Below are 12,792 nucleotides of genomic sequence, written 5' to 3' on the forward strand. Positions count from 1 at the left end.
GTATCCCATAATATAAAGTACCCCCCCCCCCTTTCGGACATCTATAATGCTATGCATAATAGGAAGGGCCACTACCCAGACTGGTTTCAACCTTTATTGAGGTCTCATCAGTAGGGGCCAGACCCAGGAGAGATACCAAGGTTGAAGTAATGTTGAAGTAATGCATATTTATCTCATATACAAGTAGCCAAAAGGTGCTTGAGTGATATGAAGTCATTAGCCTCTATATACAAATAGCTCCGACATTAATTTATTTCATTGTTTTGTTTCCTTGGGAAAAGGATTAAAAACCAGGTATATAATTTCTTGGTATTATCTTTAATGTATAATTATGGAGGGATGAATCTGCTATCCAGCCATCTTGAAAATCTGTATGGAACATATCCATGAAATTATAACTAAATCTCTGATATAAATGACAAGGTTTAGATTTGGAAGATCTTTCACACATGCAGTATTTGCAGTGAAACAACTAATAGAAATATCAAAAGAATATAACACTCCTTTATGTGTTTTATTGATTTGCATAAAGCTTATCAAAGAATATATATGCAGATAATAAATGTATATATATATTGATAATATTATTATATATATATATATATATATACAGATAATAATAATGAAAAAAAAAAAAAGGAATTAGATAGGGTGATCCTGTACTGTTCAATATCTTAATGGATGAAATAACTACAACTAAAAGATAAGAAGTTAAATAGAATAAAAATTGATAATAATGATATAGTAAATCTAACCTGCTATGCAGATGATGTAGTAATGGTAGCAGACAGAAGATAATCTAGAAAGAGAAGTATTTCATTTTCAACAGATTTGCTAAAAATATTATATACTAATTGAAAAAAAAAACAAAATACTTGATTAGTAGGCGTAAGCAATTCAGCAATTCAGGTGTAAGCAATAAATAGAAAAATCAAATATGTGATGAATTTTAAATACTTAAGAATTCTTATTAATTAAGAAGGAATAACAGAAAATGAATATAATTACAAATGCTTAAGGCACACAATTTTTGGATGTTTAAAATTAAAATATGTGGAAAAATAAAAATTTAAATATTACAACTAAGACAAGTTTATATAAAAATATGAGCGCAGTTTTAACTTATATATCTGAAACAGTTAAGATCAAACAATTAAACACTACTACTGAAATGAAAATTCTTAAGAAAATTGAAAAATCAGAAATGAAGAAATATATAAAAAATTTGCCTTACAACCAGTAAATGAATGGATAGCAAAGAGTTTCAAAAAATGAATAGCAAAATGTATGTCAACAGTATGCAAAAGAGAAAGAATAATAGTAAAATGAAACAAACTAGAAGACCATGAAAATGGTGGGAAGATAGATTGTGATAAACAGGTCTTAGATATAAGGTGGAAATTGAAGATAATGACATTCCTATTAATTTCAGCAAATTTCTAGAAATAACAGTGGGATACAGCAATAACCGATGTTAATCTTGTGAGTGGAAGCCATATTCGTGTGATAACTTTTTTGCTTACACTTGGATAAAGGATGAAACCAAGAATATAATTTCTTGGTTATAGTATAATCAAGTGAAAAAACTTTCAACATCTATCTCTAATCCACAGTGCTTTAGTAATAAAGTGTGACATTGTATTACTTGTATATAGAAATATGACTTCTGCATTACTTTAACTTTGGTATCACTTCTGAGTCTGGCTCCCACTGATGAGATCTCAAAAAAGGTTGAAACTGGTCTAATGCATAGTGTTATTCATGTCTGCAAAGATATGTGTTGCATTATGGGATATTAAGGGAACTGATGTTGAAGTCATTTGCCTTTATATATATATAAGTAACCCAGTTGTGAAGTGACTTCAATGCAAACTTTGTTTGCTTACACTTGGATAAAGGATAAAAAAAAGAATATAATTTCTTGGCATCTTTAATTTATACCATATTCTACTAATTTACACCCCTTTTTTGTCATCATTTATAAATTATTTTATTTAATTAAATGCAGTTATATTTTATTGAAATTCAAATATATCAAATTTGCAACTAATAAAATTATTTATTTATTATTTTATATATTTTTATTTTATTAAAATAATTTTTTGTATTTTAGCTATTTATAATTATGATGGTAACACCAAATATGGTCTTGCACTGGAAATAGGAGAAACAGTGCAGATCCTTGAGGAAAATGCAGGTAAGTTTTATTTCTGAATTTAAAAATTTAACAACAAAATTCTGTAATAACTGAGTTTTATTAATAATCATTCTAATGTGGCAATTCTTAAAACTACATATATCAGTGCTGTTAAAAGCTGTAAGTGGTACTACATGATAAATTAACCAAGAAATTTGATTCATGTGAGAAAAAGATGTGAAACGCCACGCTGCTGAATAACATAAATAATATTTACATTTCTTTTAATAAGTTGATCTTCTTCAACAGCTTGTTGATTGAATTTTAACGAATATAAATGCAAACACAGATTGATAAGAAAATAACTATTTATTGACTTAATTGCTAATATTTCGCTGGTATTCTATCCAGCATCTTCAGAGCACATAAACAAAGTTTGTTACAGTAGCGAGACAGCCACAATCCAATATAACAATGGGACTAGTATGAGCAATTGTAGTATGCAACACAAAGACCAAAGTCCTAATTAGGTGCCATCTAAGTTGGAAAAAAAAACAAGAGAGAGAAAGCAGGTGTTAATTTAGTCTTAGGATGACTGTCTCCCAAATCTTTGGTAGATTTATACAGCCATGTTTCCAGGCTTCTGTTGATTCATGGTCTGCTAGACCTGACTTGCCATAGCAAAAATACTGGATATATTTTTTGTGTTCACCGAGGCAGATGTCCACAGTTCTTCCTGTCTGTCCATAGTAGGCTTGATTACATGAACAGGGCACTTCATAAGACTCCTGTATGTGATAAAGGAGAGAATCTGTCCTTAGGTGAACGGATGAGAGTTGCCAATTTCACATAAGGTTTAAATACGGTGCATAGTTGGTGTTTGTTAAGCACTCTAGATATCTTTTCAGATGCGCCTTTAATGTATGAGATGGTGACAGTTTTGTTGTAGTCTTCTGTGGTAGATGGGGAGGGGATTTCTGGAGAGCATTTAGTATTTTATCTATCCTATAAGGATTATCGCCATTGGTGAGGAAGGTGTGATGTAGGTGAGAAAGTTCAGCAGTGAGAGCAATGTCATTGGAACAAATTGCTCTAGCTCTGTGGGTTAGTGTTTTTAGAATACCATATTGTTAAGATGGGTGATGGTGTGATTGTTTGTGTAAATATTTCCCTGTATATAAATATCTCCCAAGGGCAGACAGTCATTGGGAGATTCTAGTTCTAGAACAGTCATTCTAGTTCCATTGTAAAGTGGATTTTTGGGTGCTGGCTATTTAAATGCACTAAAAATGTATTCAATGTATCTGGGCCATGTGGCCAACTAGCAAACACATCATCAACATCGCGTAGCCAGAGACTAGGTTTGAGAGTGGCTATATTGATAACTAGCTTTTCCAGATGTCCTATGTAGAAGTTGGCTAAGTGGGGAGAAAGGGGGTGGGTGGGATCCCATAGCTATCCCATCTAATTGTTTGTATATTTTCCCTTTGCATGTAAAATAACCTGCCTGTGCTGTGAATTTAACTAGTTGAAATATATCAGGGGGAAATTGTGAATTTAGTAAATTAAGGGTTTCAGTTAATGGTACATTCGTGAATTGTGAGGTGATATCAGAACTCACCATTAAGTCTGAACTTTTTAAGGTGTGGTTCTAAAATGCTTTTTAGGTGGGTAGAATTTTTAACAAAAGAGGGAGAATTGTTTGTAAACGTGTCTAGTAGTGTGGCTAAATGTTTAGCAAGTTTATATGTAGGACTGTTTATACTATCTACAATAGGGCATAAAAGTGTACCTTGTTTGTGAATTTTTAGAGTTCCAGATATCCATATCTTTTGTAAGTTAGTGGGATCCTGATCCATAATTTGGTATGTTGACTGGTCTTGGAGAAGTGCTTGCATGTTGCTTTCATATTCTGTTGTATCCATCACCACAGTTGGTGATGGATACAACAGAATATGAAAGCAAAATGCATGCACTTCTCCAAGACCAGTCAACATAACAAATTATAGATTGGGATCTCACCAACTCACAAAAGAATGAGGTGTGCAAATTATTGAACAAAGTCACTTCCTGGCCTAAAGAAACAGCCTAAAGATTTTAGGATGCTCGGCCAAAGCCCAATGTATTTATAAAAGAGCGAGTTTAGCACTATTACGGGAACAGGTATACGCTACTCGCCGTGAACTTTCAAAAATAAATTCCTCGATCAGTGTACCTCGTGATACATTATCTGACATTTTGAACCCGCAGCTATGGGAGATTTTGGATAGAATCTCCGACTCTACAGCCAATAAAGATTTGCTAAAGTTAAAAACCGACACCAGAAAAAATTTGAAATCCTCCAGCAACGCAATGTTACACAGCGGCCGCATTTTCATCAAGATGGCATTGTTGTGAACCTATCATCGACAACCTTATCCAAAGAGGCCACCAGTGCATTAAGTCTTGGACACAATTTTGCCGTTACTCCAAAAGATGTGCCTAAAACCAAAATAATGGCTTCCGTTGAACGTGGGATTCACGACTTGCCTCCAGCCATAGCCAATAATATTAGGTTAGAAGTGGACAATATCCTTATCCATTCTAAGCCTCCCAAAAATAATATCCCGCATAAAGAAATAATAGCTCTAAAAGAACTATGCAATAATAACCACATTACAATAACCAAATCAGACAAAGGAAACACCACTGTAGTTATGGATACAACAGAATATGAAAGCAAAATGCATGCACTGCTCCAAGACCGGTTTACATATCAAATCATAGATCGAGATCCCACCAACTCACAAAAGAATAAGGTGTGCAAGTTACTGAACAAAATCACTTCCTGGCCTAAATGGCCTAAAGAAATTGTCAAAAAACTTAAACCCATACACGTTAAAGCACCCAGAATATATGGTGCTCCAAAAATACACAAACAAGGTACACCTTTACGCCCTATTGTAGATAGTATAAATAGTCCTACATATAAACTTGCTAAACATTTAGCCAAACTACTAGCCACTTTCACAAACAATTCTTCCTGTTTTGTTAAAAATTCTACCCACCTAAGAAGTATTTTAGAAAACCACACCTTAAAAAGTTCAGACTTTATGGTGAGTTTTGATATCACCACACTATTCACGAATTTACCATTAACTGAAACCCTTAATTTACTAAATTCACAATTTTCCCCTGATATATTTCATCCATTTAAATTCACAGCACAGGCAGGTTATTTTACATGCAAAGGGAAAATATACAAACAATTAGATGGGACAGCTATTGGGACCTCCTCCCCACTTAGCCAACTTCTACATAGGACATCTGGAAAAGCTAGTCTCTGGCTATGCGATGTTGATGATGTGTTTACTATTTGGCCACATGGCCCAGACACATTGAATAATTTTTAGTGCATTTAAATAGCCAGTACCCCAAAATCCACTTTACAATGGAACTAGACGCTAATGACTGTCTGCCCTTGGGAGATATTTACACAAACAATCACACACCATCACCCATTTCAACAATATGGTATTCTAAAAACACTAACTCATATAGCTAGAGCAATTTGTTGCAATGACATTGCTCTCACTGCTGAACATTCTCACCTACGTCACAATGGCTTCCTGACCAATGGCTATAATCCTTATAGGATAGATAAAATACTCAATGCTCTCCAGAAATACCCCCCCCCCCATCTACTACAGAAGACTACAACAAAACTGTCACCATCCCATACATTAAAGGCACATCTGAAAAGATATCTAGAGTGCTTAACGAACACTAACTATGTGCCATATCTAAACCTTATGTGAAATTGGCAACTCTCATCCGTTCACCTAAGGACAGATTCTCTCCTTTATCACATGCAGGAGTCTATGAAGTGCCCTGTTCATGTCATCGAGCCCACTATGGCCAGACAGGAAGAACTGTGGACATCTGCCTCAGTGAACACAAAAAATATATCCAGCATTTTCGCTATGGCAAGTCAGGTCTAGCAGACCAGGAATCAACAGAAGCCTGGAAACATACTAAAAACCTTCACAACTATGGCTGTATAAATCTACCAAAGATTTGGGAGACAGTCATCCTAAGGCCAAATTAACACCTGCTTTCTCTCTTGTTTTTTTTTTTTCCAACTTAGATGGCACCTAATTAGGACTTTAGTCTTTGTGTTGCATACTACAATTGCTCATACTAGTCCCATTATTATACTGGATTGTGGATGTCTCGCTACTGTAACAAACTTTGTTTATGTGCTCTGAAGATGCTGGATAGAACAGCGAACTATTAGCAATTATGTCAATAAATAGTTATTTTCTTATCAATCTGTGTTCGTATGTAACAATCAATATTAAAATTCAATCAATATGTACAACGAACGCATAAGCTTTTCCACATGGTCTTCAACAGCTTAATAAACCATTTAGATCTAATGCTGTTGTCACCAAGTTTCTCCATCAGTCTCAATCATAGGCTGCATATATAGTAAAGTGTTCATCCAGTTTTCTTAGATCTTTCATATCACCTTCATCTGTCGTGTTTGGGATCTTCTAGTATTTTCATGTAAATTTTCTTTATAAGCATTTGTTTGATTGGTCAAATTCTCTCTAAACATGGCCAAACCATTCACTCCTTATAAATGATATAATGTTGGGTCTCAGAAACAAAATTTGTAGTTCCTCATTGTATTTGCTCATACAGTCTAGTATTGATTGTAAGATGGTCCAAAAATCTTTCTCAGCACATTTCTTTCAAATGCAACAAGTTTTATTACATTCCTTTGTTGTTGACCGTGTTTCAGAAATGCATGTTAATGTTGACATAGTATTTGGCATTCTATCTCTTGATGGATATCATTAATTGTTAAAGTTCTAGATATTTAAAATGTTTAGTCCTAGATATTTAAAAAGTATTCACTTGCTCAAAGATATAATTATCAAAAACCAAATTGGGTCAGTCATGATAGGTCGTTAAATGGCAAAATCCATTGACTTTGCTTGCCTTAATGAAATTGGATATACTTTGTATAACATCCTGATGAATCTTCAAGGATTATGATGTCAACAGTATAATCCAGTAGGATGTTCTTTTCATTCATTTCCAGATATCTTCTTTGTTCATCCCTCCCTTTGTGATAGCTGTCCATGATGGAGGGGACCTTTTCATTTTTTTTCTTTGCTTTTCCTCCTGTATGGCAGACATCTGGAAAGGGAGATCCTGGTAGTTTTATACTACTTTGGCCTCTGCTTCAGCAAGACGGGCAGTCCTGGATGGCCAACCAGGATCATTCTGCTAGTGGACACTTGCCTGCATGGGTCAACAATGTTGCAGTAAGTCTCTCACATCCATGATCTGGGGTTGGGACCCAAAGCTTGTTGTGATGCTTTTTTCCAATAGTAACCCTACCAGGAGGTAATTTATTCCCTACATGCTCATTGCATACAATGTGTATATTACATGCAGCTTCTAAATAATCGATTAACATTTATATTTATTTTTGTATCAATATTCATATTTATATTATTATTACTTAGCCCTTCGGTCAGAAAGATCTGGGTTCGATTCTCATCAGTGATGTGAGGAACCTTTATCTGGTCTCTGTACGAAAGGTGAGTTAGCCGGTCTGATACGGATGTAGGAGGTTTTTTTTCACCCAGAAATTCAGGTTTTTTGTTCCCTAGAACAGACAAACCGGCCCTGTGAACACACCCATCTACAGACATAGGACACTCCTGGAATAGGATTGACTGACCTATTCAGTGGGATTTCCAGTTTCTAATCATAATAGGCTATGCCTAATACGAAATGTAACTGGCTATGCCTAATATGTAAAGGAAGAAGATTATTATTACCCTAAGACCCTAAGAAGTTAAAGACTCATCTAGGCGGTCCCTTTCTCATACACACACAGTTCATCATATTGTCCCTTTAACACATTCAAATTCTCTGCAGAACCACACTTTCAGGCAAGGCATTCCAGTCGTTCACAACTCTGCATGCAAAAAAACCTGCTTCTCACTTCCCTGTTCACCCTCTCCTTATACAACTTCCAGGGATGACCTCTGGATCTCCCCTGATCTCCCACCATTTGTTTTAAAACCTCTCCAACATTAATCCTATAACAACCCTTTACTAACTTGTAGGTCTCTATCATGTTGCCCCTCTTCCTCCTACCCCAGACTCTGTAAATTGCATCTTCTCAACATTTTCTCATATTCAACATTCCAGAAATCAGAAACTACCATAGTCAATTGCCTCTAGACCATCTCCTTTTGAAAACCAGATGACCAAATCTGTGCACAATAGTCCATATGTGGCCTAACCAAGGTCTTAATACAGTGGAACAAGAATCTCCTTACTTCTACAATTCAGAGTCCTCTACATCATTCCGAGAATTCATGTTGTCCTCACAATTTTGGCAATGTGTCCTCTACATTTTAGATCCTTATCCATCATCACCCCAAGATGTCTTATTTTTCCCATCTCCAACAATATATTCCCACCAAGCATAAATTCTACATCCCATCTTTGTTTCCCAAATTTTAAAACTTTACATTTTGTAGCAATGAACTGGTATTCCCACTCTTGTGCCCATTCACTCAATCTATTCAAGTTTTCTTGTAAGGCCACAACATCTGCTCTGCTCCTCACAGTTCATTCCAACTTTATATCATCTGCAAACAACTGAATATTCCCACCCAAATCTTCCTCAATATTATTAGCATACAGGTTAAACAGCAATGGCCTTAAAAACAGACCGAGGCACACCAGTAGTGACTTTCCTCTTTAGAAAGTCACTACTGGTGTGCCCCCCCTCTCCCCCCACCATACACAACTTGCTGATACCTATCAGATAGCCAATCTCCAATCCAGTGCACTACTCTAATATTGTTATTATGTGACACCTCCAGGGAGTTCAAAGACTCATCGAGGGAGAGTGTGCCAACAGCATCGAACGATTGATTCCCTTCCAACTACTAACCACGCTCAAACTTGCTTAACTTTTTTGCATGAGCCATTAGTAGCAGAGGCTCTACCAATCGACCAACCTTTGCTGGCGTTCCAATTCCGTCTGCTATAGTTTGACTATCAACTTATCATTTGGTAATCTATCAAAAGCCTTTGCAAAAGTCTAACTATACTACTATGTATCCATTTCCTTTGTCCAATAAAGCTGTGACCTCATTGTAATAAACAAGTAGATTATTAAAACATGATCTCCCTTTAGCAAATCCATGGTATCCATCAAAGATAATACCATTGTTGTCAACCCAATTCTGGATCCTGCTTCTCACCAGTCTCTCCAACACTTAACAACTGACACACACAGATAGGCCTACAATTTGATGCTTGAGTTCTGTCATCTCCCGTATGAAGTGGCACAATCTTGCCTTCCTTCCACTATTTTGGAACTTGGCCCAGTATGAGATTCATATTAAACAAATATGTCAAGGCAGATGCCAACTCCATAGCACATTCCTTCAAAATACATGGTGATATATTATCAAGTCCCACAGTCTTATTAACATAATTTCCCAATATACCTATTTATTTCTCAATTCCCAATATACCTCTTGCTCACTTACAGTCAATCTCTCCTTATCATCAACTGCTCTCAAACTCTCCATGATATCACATTCATAAGAATGAAAGACCTTTATGAACTGCTTATTAAATATCTCAGCTATATACTCTGCAGCAGTTGTTCTTATACCATTTTCTCAAATTATTGTCATCCTTCCATAGTCATTCTTTTTTTTTTTTTTTTTTTTTTGCTGGCTGCATATCGAATGAGCTCCCTAGGATTCTTTTTGGCTTCATTAGCTAACTGCTGCTCATACTTCACTTTTACTACCCTTGTCAACCAAGTCAACCCCCCCTTGCCTGTTCTTTGTATTCCTCATGAAATTGATCATTACCACTCCCATTATCCTGCCTCCATAATGCCTTTTTCCTCTGTATTGCATGCTTAATCTCTTCATTCATCCATTTCACACCTCCCTTATTTAACCTTCTGACCCTTGGAATAGATTTAGACATTGCTTCTACTTAATAGTTCTCGAATATCACCCAAGCTGCATTGATCCTCTTTCCAGTCAACTTTTCATTCCATGCTACACCTGCAAGCTATCTCTTCAGCTTCTCATAATCACCAGTCCTGTAGTTCCACATATATCCTTTCCTCACACTGCTGGCAACCACCCAATTAATGACTTCATGGTCACTCTCACCAACTGGAGGATGATTTGACACCTCATTTATGATAACATCCTCTGATGAGATGATCAAATCCAAGACCCTCAACCCTTGTGTGCCCTCTGTTACATACTACCTGATGTTGTCCCTCAAAAACTCACTCATTTCTTTACTTCCAGTATCTCATCATCCCAGTCTATATTGCCATAATTAAAATCACCCATAATGATTACTCTTTTCTTATTTGCTTAGCTAATATGATTATACATTTCATAATCACTACCATCTACATTACCAAGTCTACAATAACATCCAACTAAGTATTTCATTCTATTTACCTCTATCTCACACCATATTGCCTCAAAACCACTGACACTAATTCCCTCCTGCATCTCTACCTTGTATAGACATAACTCATTCTCTATCATGAGTAGCACTTCCCCTTTCTTTTTACCATTTCTATCATCACGAAAATGCATTATATGCATTATAACGCATTTCGTGTCAGGATGCCATCCTTATCCAACCATGTCTCACTTATTCCAACAATTCTTTGGTAAACAGACTCAATGAATGCAACCGTTTCATTTGCCTTGTTTTCTTACACCTCTAGCATTTGTATACAAACATAACAGCTCATTCCCTGATCTATAGCAAGTTTCTCTGGTACCACTTATTAGATGTGACTTCTCCATACTTAACTTGAGCCATTTCATTTTCTCTTTATTCATCTTAGAACTTTTCTTAAATCCAACTGTTTTCCTTTGATCCCTGATTCCCCCCCCCCACTCTTGTTCGTTGTCAATGCCGCTCGCCATCTTACCTTTAATTGCATACTGTTTTTCAACTTCTTCCACATTCGTATTGCTTTTGTCTTTCTTATCATTGATTATTAAGTTCATCAGATCACTTGTTCACTTTTTTCAAGCGAACTTTTTCATTTTTGTGAAAATTTGGAGAAAAGAGCAAAGCTAATAATAATGGCAAATACCTGTTTGGTTTCTGCTCAGGACATGAACTGGTTATTACTAATACAATGTTCCAACATAAAAATGTGCACAAATTCACATGGAGAGAAGAGGCAAGGAATAAGAAAAGTCTCATTGACTATGTTATTGTTGATAGTGATGTTTTCTCACTGGTGCAGGACACTAGAGTGTACAGAGGATTTGAAATTGGAAGTGATCACTATTTAGTCTTGAACAGGATAAAATTAAATTTCATACTGAAAAGAAGAACATGTAAGAAAGTTTTAAAGCAAATAAAAGTTGAGCAGCTCTCAGATGTAAACTGTAGAATAAAACACACAAACATTATTCAAGAAAAAATGAAAGAGCTCGAGAACAGGAACCAAACACCTTGGAGGGTCAGTGGCAAATCCTGAAGAAAACCCTGATTGATTCAGCCTCCAGAGAGGCATATGGTGAGGTTGTCTGCAAGGATAGAAAAATCAGAACTCCATGGTGGATACAGGAAGTTAAAGAGGCAGTGAAGGAAAAGAAGAAAGCATATCAAAAGTTCCTGGCAGATAAGTCAGCTTGTGCTCTTAGTGAATACAGAGATAAATGTAAGAAAGTTAATCATTGTGTAAAACTAGCTAAACAAAAGCCATGGAAAGACTTTGGTAAGAAAATAGAAAATAAATAGATAAATAGAAGGTGTCAAAATATTCTGGAGGCTGTTGAAAAATCTCAGGAATGGAGAAAAGAGTGCTGTAAAAGGAATTAGAGATGATAAAGGTGACATGAAAACTGGTGAAAAAGATATCCTTGATGTATGGAGTAATTGCTTTGAAAAATTGCTAAATGAAACAAGCAGTGATAACAGCACAGTAGCAAAAAAACACTCAACAGACATGCAATCAGGAATACATATCAGGAAGCTTGGTGAAGAACAAGCTGGATTCAGGTCAAATAGAGGCTGTTAGGATCAAATTTTCACGTTACGACAAATATTTGAAGTAGAAAAAAAGCATGAAATGTGGAAAGGCAGCTGGAGTGGATGATATCTGACCAGAAATGCTCATGTATGGAGGTATAAAAGTCTTACAGTGGCTGCACTGCATAGTTCAGAAGGCCTGGACGGAGGGACAAATTCCGAATGATTGGAGTAGAACTCTAATAGTACCCATATATAAAAAGGGAAATAAAACTGATTTTAGAAATTATGAACTTTACAACCGTGTTATAAATAACTCTTTTAATTTCCTGACATTTCAATCTTCATATTAAGATCATTACATGGAGCATATCTTAATATCATTAACATCAACATCGGGAAATTAAAAGAGTTATTTATAACACGGTTGGTGTTATAATTTCAAAGTCCATTATTTCAAAAATGAATGCTGATCACTGTGCAACACTAAAAGAAAGGGAAATAAAATTGAATGTGAGAACTACAGAGGTATATTCCTACTGAGTGTTCCTGGTAAGATTTATTCAAGTATACTTGAGAAATGGTTGAGAAGGATT

The 12,792-nt window shown here is 35.6% G+C and overlaps 1 protein-coding gene across 1 annotated transcript in view; it reads left to right on the forward strand.

The window, feature by feature from the left end:
- Positions 1 to 12,792, forward strand: part of spg (dedicator of cytokinesis spg) — an 869,351-nt gene that overhangs the window by 49,135 nt on the left and 807,424 nt on the right. Inside the window, exon 2 of the mRNA XM_090390789.1 lies at positions 2,114 to 2,197. Coding sequence (XP_090246915.1) covers positions 2,114 to 2,197 — 84 coding nt within the window. The remainder of the gene's footprint in view (positions 1 to 2,113; positions 2,198 to 12,792) is intronic.

The sequence above is a fragment of the Typopeltis vanoorti genome, chromosome 3 (genome assembly GCF_054136105.1).
Source record: "Typopeltis vanoorti isolate ZY-2024b chromosome 3, IOZ_Tvanoo_1.0, whole genome shotgun sequence".
Classification (NCBI taxonomy): Eukaryota; Metazoa; Arthropoda; class Arachnida; order Uropygi; family Thelyphonidae; genus Typopeltis; species Typopeltis vanoorti.